General features: G+C 40.9%; 1 protein-coding gene across 5 annotated transcripts in view; it reads left to right on the plus strand.

Moving 5' to 3' along the window:
- Positions 1 to 3,715: 3,715 nt before the first annotated feature.
- Positions 3,716 to 16,581, plus strand: part of FAM13B (family with sequence similarity 13 member B) — a 51,120-nt gene continuing 38,254 nt past the window's right edge. For 4 of the 5 annotated variants that reach the window (XM_056349101.1, XM_056349105.1, XM_056349103.1 and 1 more), the window contains exons 1-3: positions 3,716 to 3,986; positions 14,859 to 15,025; positions 16,009 to 16,200. In XM_056349101.1, the coding sequence (XP_056205076.1) occupies positions 16,044 to 16,200 (157 nt within the window). In that variant the 5' untranslated portion in view covers positions 3,716 to 3,986; positions 14,859 to 15,025; positions 16,009 to 16,043. The remainder of the gene's footprint in view (positions 3,987 to 14,858; positions 15,026 to 16,008; positions 16,201 to 16,581) is intronic. The other variant, XM_056349104.1, reaches the window with a different exon arrangement.

The raw sequence follows: 16,581 nt of genomic DNA on the forward strand, positions 1-16,581 counted from the left end.
CGCCCCATTTTCCTAGATCTCTATCTTAAAGACAGATCTTCCAAAACAAAGATTCAGATCCAAAAGGTATTCAAAGTCAGGGGAAAAAATCTTATGCTGTAAATATTTATTTTAATCACGGAACTCTGGTAGAAAAATGAGTAAAAAATCTGACATTTACGTAGAACACATGCCTTTGGTATTGAATTCAGTTTAAAAAATTCCTTACATATGTGTCTGGTAATGGTAGACAGTCTTTGGAAAGTTGAATGTCTTTCTCTGTGCTGGAGTTTCTGTTTCCATGAACCAAGTTCTTTCCCTTCTTTGCTTCAGCACTGTGAAGCTTCATTTGTTAATACAGGGCAAAGCTTTAAAAATGGACTTTGATTCTTAGGTGCCTTTTTGACACCGTGAGTCAGAAGAACTGGATAGTTGCTGATTCAGGAGCCTCCATGGAGAGTTACGGATGTCCAATATGGCCAAGTGTCTTGTGTGGACATCCTGAAACAAAATGTTTTATTAGAAAATTTTATAATGCTGGAAAAGAGAAACGAAGCAAAGACTCGGTCTGGGGACATGTCCCTGTTTCTGGATGAAATATGCAGGAAAGGAAAGCATTTTGCAGAGCAACCAGCTGGAAAGTGTTACTGTTTGCTAAATCTTTGGTGTTGAAAGGACTCATGTTTGTCAATATTTTTGCAACATACCAATAGGATCCATTTAAGACAAAACCTGATCCATTAAGACAACGCTTCCAAGTCCAGAAGAGAGGGTATATCAAATAATATTTTTGTGGATGAACAATTAAACCCAAAAGCAAATACTTTGCTGACACATAGAAAATTGTGTGTGTCCCCTTCCAAGTAAAAACTGTTGGCGTGTAATATACAGCAGCATACATACAGTATTACACCAGATGGTGTCTTGCTTTGCTATGCATCAGATTTCTATTTCCTTCTAGTAATGTAACGACCCAGTAGGAAGGTAAAGAATTGCACGACAGGCTATCAGTGTTCAAAGGATTGCATGGCATTGCAAAATTGATTTAAGTTCTGGAGTATTCTAGCTCAGTTTGTACTAAGTCCTGTACCACAGTGAGCACAGCTGGGACAGGGCTATTTTTCTTTCACTTGCTTCATTTTCTGGTGAGGAATAATGTAGGGCTGTTGCTGGAACTAGACTTAATTGGAAACCAAAGTGTTCAGAGTGTATTTATGCTAAAGTCATACTAGGTCAGGACTGACATCAGGGACCCATGAAGGAAACATGGCTCCATTTCTTCTGTGACATATGCTGGTAACAATGACTTGTGCTCATGAATAGCTCTTCCTGAAAACAAGGGAATTGCACTAGTAATTAGATACACCGGGTTACTTTATGAGCACCTAGCAGCAGAATCTCTGCAAAACTTTTAGGCTGAACAATTTAGCTGGATGTGTAGGAGAAACTGAGCTGCAGAAATGGCTCACCCTTTGTCATTGTGGCTCTGGACATGGATTTACTGATGGCACAGGGTTGCTGTGGCATTCTGGCTCTTCGGTCCTAGGAGCCAGATGCTGACCAGATGCATTGGCCAAGCTTCTGGAGCTGTGCAGCAGCTGGGGAACGGGTCCTTCTCCTTGTGAGCAGCCTCACACCAAGGCCTTGTCACTGTGCAAGGCAATGCATTGTCATACGTCCCGAAATGTGGGTGACAGTCCTATGTCACGTGGTGTGCCTGCAGCCACACACCTGCACAGCTCTTGCTCGTGCTGGGGCTGCTCTGCATGTGCCTGCAGGTTCGGAGCGGGTAAACGAGACTGTCCATGCTGTCTTGTCTAGACTGCCAAAACTGGGCTGAGCGTCTGAGCTGTGCGGCGGTCTGAGTATCACGTTAGTGGGAGAATTACAAAATGATACTATAAAATCTGAGCTGTGCCCTGAGATTGCGAAAAATGGACAGGGACAGCTACCACATTGCTCCTTGGTAACTTTTAGCAGTGATCCAAGAGGCAGATGCCTTGAATAGCTGTATTTCAGCAGTGTAACCATGCAGATGCTCATTAAGTTGTTGCCTCCCTTTCCTCTATATTTACTATCTTGGAAAGAGTGGCTGAAGCGCCCGGACTCCCAGGTTCTCCTCAACCTTTTAGAAAAAGGCAGCGGGAACACAAAGTGAGCAGAAAAGATTAAAATGGCAGCCTGGGACTGCATATGTCTGCCCCCTGCAAGGAACATTGGAAGCGTTTGAAAGGAGGTAGGATAAGCTGGCACGAAATGGCGTACTCGGAGCCAGTTCAGAGGAGGGAAGACACTGTCTTGGACTCAAAACCAGCGAACAGGTGCTGTGCAGTGCCTGCCTACCTGCCTGCCTCTGCTGTCTGTCTCCTCGCGCTGCGTGTGTTTTCTGTGTCAGGTTTCTTGCAGTTTTATTCCTGTCAACTGGCCAACATATCTGCTGGAGAGCCAGCTGGAGTCCGCTCTCTCCCATGTTTCATCAACAAAATTGCCAGCTTGTTCTGATTCAGTATCTTTATTGTTGTTGATGAGGCTAAATGAATCAGAAAGAACACAGCTATGTATACAAAATACAAATTCAGAAAGCTCATCCTGATGCAAGGAAATTTTACTAGCTGTTCGAGGAGAGAAATCTGCTGTGCAAGTGGACTGACAGCAAATACAGACCTCCTGAGAAGTTGTTTGCCCTGACCCCACACACTTTATTGTTTTTGTATGGCACCTCCTAACTATACCAGGATCTTCTAGCAGGAAAACACAGTTTTAGATCTGATTAAAACCAGGCTGATTTACCGAGGAATTGTGACTCTCCCTTCTTCGGATTCTAAATGCAAAACCTCTTAATGAGTCTTACAAATGTATCTCTAGATAAAATTTAGAATCCATGTTGGAGAACCTGAAATAAAAACCCTCCCAGCTATCGGCAATACAGAAGTTTCAATGCATCCCATCCTACTCCTACCGTTTTCCTGCTTTCATACGTTCTTTTGTCAGTTTTTCACGGGAAGAAAAGCTTTCCCCCGAGAGCTTTTTTTTTTTAAACTAAATCCAAATTTCCTTAAACGCTTTATTAAACCCACCACCTATGGCTGCTGGCACCGCATGCCAGAAAAAGCTGTTGTAGTTTCAACGTGGCATGTGGGAACACAGACTGTCGGGCTCGGCTCTTCACACTTCTGGCATAAGCTGGCGTCTCCTCGCTTGTGCTAACTCGGTGTAAGGGTGCTAAATTTTGTCTTTCAAAACGCATTAGCTCTTTGTCAAAGGGCACTGGGTTACTTCTGGCGCGCCTACGCTCGGGAAAAGTTCGGGAGCGATCGCTCTGGATGCTTTAATTCAGAAAATCCGCAGGGGCTGCTCCGACCCGGTCCTGGGGGCGGCGGCGGCCGCTCTCCGGGCACCCCGCGCCCGCCGGGCCCAGGGCTGAGTCACGCCGCGGGTGAACCGAGAAAAAGGAGGTTAATGCCCGGCTCGCTGCCCGCGGCTCCCGGGCGCGGCGCCGCCTGCAGCCGGGCAGCCCGGGGCCATAACGGCCCGAGGCAGGCCGCGCCCCCCGGCCTCCAGCCCCCTGCCCCGGGCGGCTTCACCCGCCGGTGCGGTGCCTCACCGAGGCGCGGGGGTGCCACCGCCCCTCAGCCCGGGCCCCCCTCAGCCCCGCCCCGCGGCGCCGCCAGCGACCCCTCCCCGCCCCGCAGCACGTGACCCCGGGGGAGGGGGCGCGCGCTGCACCTGTCAGTCAGCGCGTCACTTCCGCCAGTTGCCGCCGCTACCGTTGGGGACCCCCCGCTCGCGGAGGCGCGCTCGAGCGACCGAGCGGCTCTGGGGACGGACGGCGCCCGGGTCCGGGCAGCGCGGCGGCCGCGGCAGACGGCGGGGGCGGCCGAGGGAGGAGGCCTGCGAGGGGAGCGGAGCGGCGAGGAGAGGCCCGCGCCGGCCCCCGGGGTAGGAAGAGGCGGAGGAACCTGCTGCTGGTGCTGAGGACGGCGGGGAGGGCGAGTCACCCGGCAACGGTGAGGGGCTGCGGGGCGCATGCGCGGGGCCGCGCGGGCCGGGGCGGCCGGCGGGGGGTCGCCCCTCAGCCGCGGGGGCGGCGGCCCGGGCAGAGCCCCCCTTTCCCCCGGGAGGCGGCTTGCGGGGCAAGCAGGGTGCCGGGCGGGCTTCAGGAACCTTCTGGGACCGGCGCTGAGGAGGGCGCGGGAACTTCCTCGTCCGGGCGGCGGAGGTGGCGGGGCTGGGCGCGCTGCAGCGCTGCGCCGGGCAGAAGTTGCTAGAGCCTTTGGGAGGGAGCTGTCAAGTCCAGAGGCTGCGCGCCCCTTTCCCAGCTCGCACTGGCGGCTGTAGGACCTTCGAGGCAGCCCTGACAGCAGCAGGGATTTCTTGGCTCTGCCAGCGGAGTTGTCTGCCGAGCCTGTTCCCTCCTCCCACGGTAGATCAGCCTTGTCCCCCCCGCGATGGGGCTTGGCACGCTGACAGCATTAGCCTGGCAGCTCCCTGCCAGCAAAGTTGCTTCCAGAAGTTAAAACAGTGTAGTCCCTAAATCTGTGCGTACGAAGGCAGCGCTAGCGTTAAGAACGCCAGCTTATGGATTTGGCGCTTCAGCCTGTGATCAAATGTATCTTCTGAAGAATCTGTCAGTGTGGGTTTCCATTGTTCTTGGAAACTCCTTAGGGATTTAAACGTTTGAGCGTAAATGCTTCTTGCTCCCAGAAAGTTGTCTTAACATGAGATGTTCTAGTCCAAGGGTACTTCTTCCAGGTTTGAAAAAAAACCCACAAAACCTAACCCCTAACGAAAACCGACAAAACACCCAACAACAAAAGCACCACAATCGGACGCAGCAACTTGAACTTCTAATACGCAATTCTCGAGCTCCTTGGTCTGGCTGTGTTTTTAAATTTCTACTGCTGTCAGGCTCAAGGTGGGGGGGAAAAGGAACAAATGAAAATAGTAAATACCACTTAGTGACTGGCCTTTTATCTTTTCTTTAAAAAAGAAACAATATATCAAGACCTACACAGCTGTTTATTTTTTCCAGGCACATATTCCTGAGCGTCTTCCAGGGTAGAATAGTTAGGGTGTGATTTTGGGGTAAATTGTTGAACTGGATTAGCATTTAAGTGTGAATGTTTACTGCCTTCTGTACAGTTTAATCTGCTAGTGTAAAATAAAGAACAGTCTAGTTTGTTGACCTATATTATAACAAATTCAGTTGCCTTGTTCTTCTGTTTTCTATCTTGGTGGGGGTTTTTTTACTGCTCATTGCTGGTAAATCGATTTTTGTGTTCTTCGTTGCACAGATTTGAAGGTATTTAGGATCTTTTTTTTTTTTTTTTTATCTGCTTAGTCTGTATTTTGTATATTGTCTGGCACTATAGGGATCCATTCCTTGTCTTGACAACAGTTGCAATAAGGAATCAAATATCTGAATGTTTTGAAAGCGTCGGACTGGAAATTTACAGTATTATTTTAGAAAAATCAATCAAGTAGCATGTTTCATGGCTATGTTTAAAGAAATTGACTAGGAGTGGCTCCTCATAATTTCTAATGCTTGCCAATTTTGGCATGGACAACGTGTCAAAACGTCTGAGTTTGGCAAATGATAGTTCTTATCTGCTCAGTCTTCGTCAGTTTGGGCTCTTGCTGTGTACACTACTAGTCGTATTGGAGGACCTTCTAAACAGCTCATTAAAAGGCTTAATTTAACATTTGTCATCTGTGGCTCGTAATGCGAGACCTGTGCAAGCAGTGAAATTTTTGTTTCTAATGTATGTAACAGTGTGTTTGCAGAAGCAGGTGAGGCTGAAGAAATATTCTATGCATTTGGAATAGACACTAGTAAGTTTTGTGGAAGCCCCTGCTTTCTGTGCGTGAAGGCTTTTTGTGGCGATTTTTTCCTTTTCGAATACTAACCTTTTGATCTCTGGTCAAATGTTTATAGCTCAGCAGTGATGTCTTTTTCTAGGGCTCATTAGAAAGTGAGTAAAACCTGCCAAGTCTGAGGTGATTTTTTAGTTTGGAATATTTTTTTTTTCTTTTGGTGGTGGTTTTGGTCTGTTCCCCAACCCCCCCCCCCCCCCTTCTGAAGGTGCAGCTCTAAGGAAGAGGAAGTGATGTCGGTAAGAGAATGCCTTCAAGTTGTCCTTAAATTCTGTGCATAACACCAGGTTATTTTTTGCTGCCATGTCAGCACACAAAACAAAAATCTAGTAGCCTTTAGGATGAGAGCAAATGGACTTCTTGCAGGGCAATTCAGTATTTGCATTTGTAAGGATGAAAGACAGTAAACCCTTTTAACTTTTTTTTGTATTGCAGGCCCTGTTAGGCATTTATTAATCATTTCAAGTGTGAGGACTATTACTTAAGAACCAATATAATAACACTTTATCTAAACGTCTCAGGAGGAGATGCAGAGTTGAAGGAGTATTAAATCCTCTGTGAAGGGCTATGAGGAGGGGAGATTTGTTACTTGTCATGCAGTAGTTACTCAGCAGAGAGGCTGTATGTCTCATGTCAAAATTGTATTCAGACAGAGAATATAAGAATTTTGCATTGCTCCCTGGAAAGTTAGTAAAATTGGGTAATTAATTTTTGAGTCTCTTGCTGACTGTTGTTTTGTGTAAGCTCTAAATTTTACCTGCAAAAACTTTGTTTGAGAATAATGACTAGCTGTCTCAAGGCTTTATTAAATGCTGATTTGGCTTTGTAGTTTTGTGCTGGCTTCATAGCCAGCTTGCAGGATTTGTGAAAGTTCAGTCAATTTAGGTGGATCCTGTATTCTTACAGTCTAAAAGCTAATGTATTTGTTACTGCATCTTCTACCAGGCTTTTTTTTTTTTTTTTCATACACCTGATTTGTTTTGAAGTCTTAAAACCCATTGTTTAGAAGGCGATTATGGTGCTGAAAAATTGTTACATTTGCAACATATGGGTGGAGTAGTTAGTTACTATCACAACAAAACTACTAATTTCACTATACTCAGTATATGGCCCTAGGTGCAGCTGCAAAATATTACCTGTTTCTTGTAACGAACAATGCTGCTGCTTGGTCTCTTACCTGTGAACGCATGAAATTTTATCCTGTATATTTGTCTTAAAAAGAAAAATATGACAAACGAGCTTAAAGTAAAGATGCTGCATTATGTTTATGTGCAAACAGCTTGTAACAAAGTAGTTGCAGAGGCTTTTTTTGTATTGAGAGGTTTAAATGGTTTATTTTCTTGCCTATCTGGACACTGGTAAGGACGTTTGGGTGGGGCTGCTGCTGGGTCAGAGCAGAGTACCTGGTGGGAACCCTGAACTGATGTTGAGGTTCTGGTCTCTCTAGTAGCTCTCTTCCTATGTCTCTTCTGTTCCACGCTCCCTGCAGTGTGTTCAGGATTAAAATTTGTGCTCAGCTGTGTAGGATAATAATACCTGGACAAAATTGAAAAGATGAGAGCTGGAATCTTATGAGTGTGGCTCTTTCTTCCTTTGTACTCTTCTTTTAAAGTGTGTATATTTGAAATGATTTCCCCCCTTTTTGCTGAACTTCACATTTAATTCTTTTGTTGTCTTATCATTTTTTAATGTAATTGGGTTACGTAATTTTAATCTGCAATGTAATTTTTAACCTTGGGATTTCTGGTGTTATCTTCACATTTGGTCATGATCAAGTTGCCACAAGAACTGGTTGTGGAGGAGACCTTATTAGTAGTCCCGTCCGTCCCCCCCCTTTCCCCCAACCCCGCTTCTCCCTTGCAATTCAAAGAGTCATTGCTACAGAATTGAACTCTTCATTGAAATGTCTTACTCCTTCAGTGGGGAGGCTAAGACTGTCCTTTATTTTGGTGGCACGTGGTCATCGTTATGACAGAGGCAGTGTTTCTATAGCTAATGGGCTGTGTGTTACGTTTCGTAATACGTTGAGTTCTGATGTGTATTTCTGCTTACCTGTTTGGGAGGGGGAGAAACAAGCTGATGATAAATGTATGAAATAGGATAACTTATGTATAATAAATTAAGTGCATTATATATTTATAGTTTGCTTTTTTTGGTGTGTCTGAGGTAGCTTGACTTCTTTTCCAAAGTCTGTTTTAACAACAGTGACCGTTGTTAAGCTGCTTTGGTTTTATAACGTGAACCTTTCAAGTTGCATAGTTTTACTGATAATTTCTTCCTGTCTGTTACCTTACTGTACTTTTATAATGCCATTGCACTTAAGTTCTGTGTTATCTGATGTAGTGGCAATTATATGTGTGTGGTTGGTGGAATACAGCTTTACTTTGGGGGGAGGCAAGTAGGATGAATACAATTAGCTGTTACACAAGACACAAAAGCCTTTTTATTTATTAACTACCGTTGTTAAGAATGTGATGGGATCTGTGTGAGCAGGAAGTTTCCTTATAATTCTGCACATGTGCATTGGCAGCAGCAGCTGAGAGCAAATCTGGCAGTGTTCGGTGGTGGGTGTGAAGCAGTGAGCAAACATCCATCTACTTTTTTCTGGTATCGCTGATGGTTTTATTCAATTCCTCTTGCTACAATGTAGTTGTAGAAGGATTACGAGTTGCTGTATTGCTGTAATGCTGTTAAAAAGCCTTTGGATTTTATCTAGTAAGTGAATATAAAATGTTACTTTGCATATCAAAACACTTGAAAATCAGCTAACATTTCAGTGATCTGTCAGCTTGCTCTTTCAAAATGTAAAATTTTTGGAATGTTGCTTAAATCAGTCACTATTTGAGGCTTTACTAATGTTATTGCAATAGAGTTGCGAAATGTTTGATTTTCTTAAAATTTGAAGTTTTGTAGGGTTTTTCCCCCTAAATTTGGCATTTAGTCTAACTAAAGCCTGTCCACTTTTCTGCCTCTCATGAAGAGGCAGATAGGATATGCCTGTCATGAAGATCAGTATTTGATGATGGCTTTTTCAGAGAAAGTGTAATCAGGTAAAAAATCGAATTAAAAATCGAATAAAAAAATTTATCAATTTTACTAGCATCTTTTTTTCAGAGGGGCTTTCATGAGTTGCGTTGTTGCTTTCTTTCACAGTAATGACATAAAGGCTTAATCTGAATTATTCCAGTTTGTAAATTAAAAGGCTTGCTGCTACATTTCCAGGAAACAAAAATGGCATCACAGTTGCTTTCTACTAAATCTGATACTTTATTTTTTGTGCTTTTATTTACTCTGTCAGTATAACCAGGATTTTGTCAGTTGAGTATTTTCTGAGGCTCTCAGAAGTGCTAGTGGCAGATGATGGAGAATTTCAACTGACTGAGTTGAGGTCGTGTGTGTGTGAGAGAGTACACTCGTGAAGGCATATACATGCAAGTAGTGAGTTTATTAATTAAAGAACTGGTGTTCAGGCTTCTACTGACTCCTTTTGTGAATGTGTGCAAAACTGCAACAAGCTTGTTTTCTTTTGATTCCTGTTTAACCAGGAAACAAACATGTCAGGGAAGAGTTAGTAACTGTTGTACCAAAAAATGAAAGGAGCAGGGAAGGGAAGTCTCATCTGCTTGAAAAGACATCTATTCTACCATAGTTTCTTTCAAGACTGCAAGTTAAATTATGTCATTCTACTTATTTTAAAACATCATGCCTTTATGGGGCTGGGGAGTGTATTCTGGAGAAGACCAGCTTGTTGAATTTAAAACAGTAACTGAGCCCAGTTGTCTGATTTGCCAGTACAGACTCTTATACCAAAATGCCTTTCAATAGCTGATCTCACTGGCAGTCAAAAAGAGAAAATTCTGCTTTAAGAATCTATTTTAAGCTAATCTTGCTGGTTTTAAAACTTCTTTAAAAAATTTTTGTTTTGACTACTCAAATATATTGCGTACTTAAATGTAGCTTTAAAATTGATCATTTTTTTTTACGTGGAGGATATTCTGTGTCTTCGTATTCAGACACTTGGACAGCACTGCATGCTTTTAACTGTGCTCTTGACAGAAATATCATTTGTCTTTTTCCATGTCCTGAATTTGATGTAGTGTTCTGTTTGTTTGCTTAAAGAGTGGGGTGGGTTTTTGTCAGGGTGTGTGTTTTTTTTTATTTTCCTCCAAGCCGTGTCCCCTACCCCAACCTGGTCATCTTTTCACTTTTGACTGGGTTAATTCAAATGGGCAATATACTCTGTTTTTACCTGTTAGCTGAACAAAAGGTGGTAATCAGGTGAGCAAAGGCTCTTCTGCCCCAAACCATTTCATCCATCGGGAATGCCGGCAGTAATTTGGCTATACAAATGGCACAAAAATAAATTAGTGTCAGTTGTTATGATCATGACAGTGCATTTTAAAAAAAACCAAACAATTTCCTTATATCTCAATAAAACTTAAGAGCTAAGAGAAGAGTGCTGGTTGCCATTTTTTAAAAACCAGAAATTAAATAGTGTGTAGTACAGCAGTTGCCAGATGGGGCTATATGTTCTACAGCGAGCTGGTACGCAAAAGTTTCGCAGGCAAGCCTCGCTCATGCTCACACCTGGCAGCTGACTCTGGATGATGTCATTACATGAGGAAAGTTCCTGTGATTCCAAATTGGAATCTGTCATAAATTTAGGCTATAATTTAGAAATTCCTAGAATCTGTTATAACTTCAAACATCTCAAACTTGGTTAAAAAAATAATTCTTTATTTGGATTTAAAAGTATGTGTACTATACGCATCCAAAGGGACATCAGAGTTTTGTCTAGTTATAAGTCAGTCATGTAAGTAACATAATATGTTCTCTTTATTTATCAAATATGGAGTAAGAAATTAAAAACTTTGAGACATGTAAATGTTTTTGTGGAATTTGATTTATAAACCTCCTTATATTGCAGAAAGTGAGCATTGATCCTCGTTGTACTGGAGGATGTATACATTTTGTGGTAGGACCCTGCGTGCAGGCCTGTGGGTGGCTCACAGGATTACAGCACAGCGTTCTGAAAAAAACAGTCTGAACCTGGTGTGTATTTCCTGAGAAGTAGGGACAAGCGATTTTTTTGTTCTATATATAACAGTATTTTTTCCTATCTAAAAGTCTTACATTTAGATTTTACTTTTCATATGTTACAAAAGAAAATGTGGGATTAGCAGGCAATATCAGTAAAATAATACATTAAAAATAGAGCAGAACAGCAGTCGCTGTTAGCTTTGGTTTTTGGCTTCACAGATGATACGAAATTCTTGCTAGGTAAAACAGGCAAGTAAAATAATTGCTTACATACCTGAGACTTGTGGCACAAATTTTATGCACAGAATTAATGTTTTCATTCCTATGGCATGGTACCAGTTTGTTGCTTTTTTTTATTTTTTTATTTCTACTTCTTGTAGTTTCATTTTTTTTTTTTTTTTTTAAGGAAAGGTAGGGGAGCCCTGAGGACTTCAGTTTAAAATGACACCCGTATATTTGTAGTTCAGCCAGCAATGTAAAAGCTGAACTAAATTTAAGTCTAAACTTTCATATGTATTCCTCAAATATTAACAGTTAGGCATGTATTCTGTGTTTTCTTTAGTGGCATGTCATATGTGGGTGTGAATACTTCAGCTGCCAATAAGTGAATGCTATTATGATGGCAAAATGAAACTCATGGTGCTGTTTTCCCAGCAGACTCTGTGAAAGTCCTTGCCTTATTTAAAAAAACAACCAACAAACAAAAAACCCCCACCAAAACCTAACCAAACCCCTAAGAAACAGTTGTTTGTTTTTTTTTAAATAACAGATGAGAGCACTGAAATACAGAATACATGTTTTACCCTTGCTAAAGATGCTTGGGCTCAAGGTGTTGCATAGGACATAGCATGATGTTTTTCAACCTCTTGTAAAATTGTGGTATAATATGTGGTCACAATAAGGTGTATTTTTATTTTTCTGTAGTTCTGTAGAAAATTACTGTAGCTTAGGAGATCTTTATAAATGTTTGTAGTAACAAGGAGGGAAGGTAGGTGGAGATGCAACAGAATATTTATAATAAAGCATGAGGTAGTTGGGTTTTGGTGTGGGTTTTTTTTGTTTTTTTTTATTTTTTTAAATTATTGTGTTTCTCTTGATAGGACTTATGAGGTACGTAGGCTATGAAATTGGGAGGGGGAAGCACATGTTCAAAAGGGTCGGGGTAATACGGTCAAAATTAGGAATACTTGACTGAATGGATCAGCTCCTGGTTTCTGAGATATTTGATCATGGCAAAAAAAAAAAAAAAATCAACCCCCCCCCCCCCCCCAGTATTTCCAAAAGACTCTAGAAATAAATTTAAAGGTTATATATCTTGTCCTGGTTTTCTTACTGTGTCTACATTGAAGTGTACATCCTGAGTCAAGGGAGGGCAAGTGGGAAAGCTGTTGATCAATACAAGAAGTGGAGATATAGTTAATTATTAGCAGTTTCTGAGCCTATCCTTCAGTTTTACAGTGTTGGAAATAACAGGGAATAAATCTTCTGGAAGTCAGACCACTTTTTAAAAGTTTCTGGCTTTTTCTAGACTTTGTAAATATCAGATGCATTGTATCACAGCCTGTGAAGATTACACCAAAGCATGTACTAAAAGGCAAAAAACTTAAATGCTCTGAAAAGAAACTGGTGAGTGTAATGATGTATTGAAGTGTGTGTATATAACAATATGTGTATCTGAGAGGGTGAAAAGTAGGCTTTCTTTCACTAATTCTTCTAGGTGATGATAAGCCATATAAAACTTTGTTTAAAGTATAAACTTGGGTTGTAAATCCGGTTTTGCTAACAATGAGACAACTGGGCTGTTTCAACTTCATTGTTATGTTGCCAAGGGAGTTAAAATAGAATTGTCTTTTTTATTTTTTTCATGTGCCCTGAATGAAATTGATATTCAGGTAGCCTGTTTGTCTGCAGCACCTGATAAAAATGTTATGCTTTTATGTCAGCTAAGCTGGAAGTTATCTTTGCTAAGAAAGCTGGACCTCAATTGCTCATTTGGTGCTGAATTATAAAGAAGTGGTTGCTTCTAATTTGCTCTTTTTATTAGGTGATGTTTGTTTGTTTGTTTTAGCTAGACAGCCTGAAGCATTGTGGCAGATCCAGCAAAGATTTTTTTTTTTTCCCAGCTGCCATTAACCCCACAACTGGCTAACATGAGTCTTGCTGGTTTATTGTGGATAGGTTGACTTCGATAAACTTGCGAAAATAGACTTTGTGCATCTTCATATTTCAAAAGTTGCATGATATATTTGGATTGATTGAAGTCTGCTTGCATGCAAAGATTATGTTGACTGTCACTGAATATACCATAATAATAAGAAAAATGGCTGGGCAGTGTCTTCATAAATTGTAGGACTCGTGAATTGCAGCTGCTTCACTGTTGAAATCTGGCAGGATCTTTTAGTAACCCAGAATACACAATGACAGATTTGAACATGATTGGTTAAAAAAAAAAAAAAAAGAAAAAGTAAAGTCTGTTGACTGGATATAACCCTTCATTTTCTGTTGTCACCTCACCTGGAGTCCTGATCTCAGACCAGGATCCAGTTGTGAGACACATAACAGATTTACAACCTTTGTGTAATACAAGCAATAGAAAGATGACAAAGAACTGAAAGAAATATTGGTCAGTATTGCTTATATCAATAGGAAAATACAGAAAAAACTTTTGGGTCTGAAATATTTTTTTCTCTAGGCATCAATGCAAGAAAGTTTTGAGGAGGATGAAACAATCTTGTATAGAGCTTATGGCCAGCTCCCTAAACACGTGGGTGCAGTTTTGGGGAGGATTAGGAGCAGGAAATGTTATTTATTCAAACAGTTGGAAGGAGTCTGCATTCCTGATGTCATAGGCTAATGAATGGACTGGCATTTTGGTACTGAGAGTGCTAACTTGTCAGACCTTTGGAAGCGAAGATGAAGTGGATTTCTTCTGATGTGGAATAGAAGCAAGAGCCAATGGGGGAACAAAGAGAGGGAAGGTACTTTTCTGAAGTCTGCCAGCTGAATTCTCATATTGATCTCAAATTGTGAAGCAGAAGGTTTCGGTATGTGTACTTTAAAGCCAAGGAAAGCCTTTTTATTGTCTAGTTTTGGTGATCTGTGTTATGTTTGTGTGTGTATGTTGCAAGTTAGTTTTGCCCAGTTACAGTTGCTTGAGTTTAATTAGAACATGTAATGGGTGAGATCAAGGGACTTGAGATGTCCCTTTGACTGTATCTGGATGTGAAATCAGCTCCATTGTGTCATGAAGCTGCAATTTAAATTTTTAGTACCACAGAAAACCAAAATGGGTATTGCTGTGGTTTGTAGCTCTTTTGAGAGCTGACAACATGAAAAATGTCCAGATAGTTGGAATTCTAAAAGGTGTAAAAAATGTGGGTGGTTCTAGGGAATCTGATTGGGAGGAAGTTGCCTCCTGTATCAAGATCTGATGATTACATCGACTTTGAAGTGGCAGTTAGGACACATAATCAACTTTCTAGAAAAGGTGATCTGTACCACTGAAAGCTGGTTGATTCTCTCATGTTCTGTAGTTAGGACTTAGGTTTTGGTCGTGCCATTTAACAATGATGTGTTAAACCAATGTGTGAGACCCTTCTAAAAATTGTATAGCCATTAAATGTTTTAGTATGGTAGATACTATAAAACACTTCTGTCTAACCCACTTAGCCCTTTGTGATTCTTTGGAAGAAGAATGAATGAGTCTGAAAATTACTTTGTAATTGTTAAGGCTTAGATGTCCGGCAATAACTTTTACTTTGGTTAACTCCTAGGTGAAAAAGGGGATTTACTTTTTTTGCGTGCTCCTCCATGAGCTATGCTAATGCGGTCTTTTTGCTTGCTTGTTCAAAACAAGAAACTGATGATTTGACAAGGAGAATTCCTCAGATGTGATGTGTAGACTTGTGACTGAGTTTACAACTGCTGAAAACTTTATGGTCTAATAGTACTTTCCTTATTTTTAGATTAACTGCTGAAGTACTGATCGAGTTCTGCTATTCTTCAATGAGGAACTACAGGCTGATCTTTTGCCATAATCTTAAACAACCATAAATGACAAAAGAATGCTTGGTCAGTGAGGGCAGCTGGCGCAGAAAACGTTTTTCAAACTCGGCTGTTTAAGTACTCTGAGGTAGGTTTTTTAAACTACTTTACTTGGGCTATAAAAAAAAAAAAAAAAAGGAAGTACGGATTTCAGTATGTCTAATCTATTAGAACTTATCAATCCATTAGTAAACAGAGAATTAAGTTTGGTTGCAGTGCTTTCACTGCCAGTATGTATTTCATGTTCTATGTGCCATCCTGTGTGAAAGCGATTGCTTGCATTTAAGCAAGTATGTTTTCGTTTTTTTTATTATTTTTATCTTGAAGCGACAGTTTCTTCTTTGCTGGAAGAAATATTTTGGTTTTGACAGGATAACAGTTTAACTGAGTGACTTACACTGCCTTTGGTAATACCTTTGTTATCTACCGAGATCCTTTATCAAGCAAAGACTTGCAAGTAAAGCTTGATCTTCTGCATGATAGGAAGATGGTATCACCGAGCATCTAGAAACTAGTTTTGGGGGTTTTATGTTTAGTAAAATTTTTAATTTGATGCAGGTGTTGAAAGCTTTATTGTGTAAACCAGAAACTGCCAAATATAGTAGAAGTTGATTGCATATCACAAAATACTTAATCATTTCATGTAACTAAAACTTGGGCTTTTGGCTTGGTATGATCCACTAGTTTAATTTCCTCTCGAGAGGCTTTTGTGTTGAATTTTCAAAGCCTGACTGATAAATACTGTCAGAAAATGTACTGAAGAATCTAGTTCTTCCACTGTACCTTAGAACTTAAATAACAATGTTGTAACTAGAATTTTCTGAATTTCCTTTGCTGCTATATATGTTCTTCTCAGTCCTCTGTTGAGGATTGAACAGAATACCTTGGTAATTGTAATTTATCTAGTTAGCTGTATTTGGAGTCATTACAGAATTTTTAAGTCAGTGAACTAATTAAGAGAAACTGGAGAGTATTTGCGTTAGGTAATTAAAATGCATTGTGTTACAGAACAATATATTCAACAGCATAAACTGAAATACGCTTTTTGTTTTAATTCCTCTTACTTGACAGAAAAGACAGCTTTGATTTTTTGGCTGCAAAAAGATATGAGGAAGAGCTCCTCCCCTTCCTTGAGTAACTGCAACTCTGTTCTTGCTAACAAAATATTTGGAATTCCACTTGATGAGCTGCAGCAAGAAGGGCAACCAGACAATGAGGTTCCATTCATAGTCCGCCATGTTGTGGACTATATTGAGGAACATGGTATGTATTGTCTTACTTTAAATACTATATTTAACTGGTTTTTTTACAGAATAAATAGTGGGTTTTGGAGAGTACTTGTTTTCTGAAGTTACTTATATTTAATTGGATGTGATTTGGTTGGGGATTTTTTTTGGTGATGCATGCTTCTTTGCTCCTTCTGTTACGTTTGATTGTCACTTTTCTAGTTACCACTAATACAGTCAGCTCAGCAGGGTACTTTATAGGAAATGGTGTGTTTTAGGTACTTACTAACATTTACTTTATTATTGTATTGTTAGCTGGGCCTAAGAATGTGTTTGCTGGGAGAAGGACTGCTGGAAGTCTTGCAAAACTATTGTCCAGAAAGTGTTCCATTTAGTGTGTGAATTGTGCCTATCTGAT

This window comes from Falco biarmicus, chromosome 8 (assembly GCF_023638135.1).
Source record: "Falco biarmicus isolate bFalBia1 chromosome 8, bFalBia1.pri, whole genome shotgun sequence".
Classification (NCBI taxonomy): Eukaryota; Metazoa; Chordata; class Aves; order Falconiformes; family Falconidae; genus Falco; species Falco biarmicus.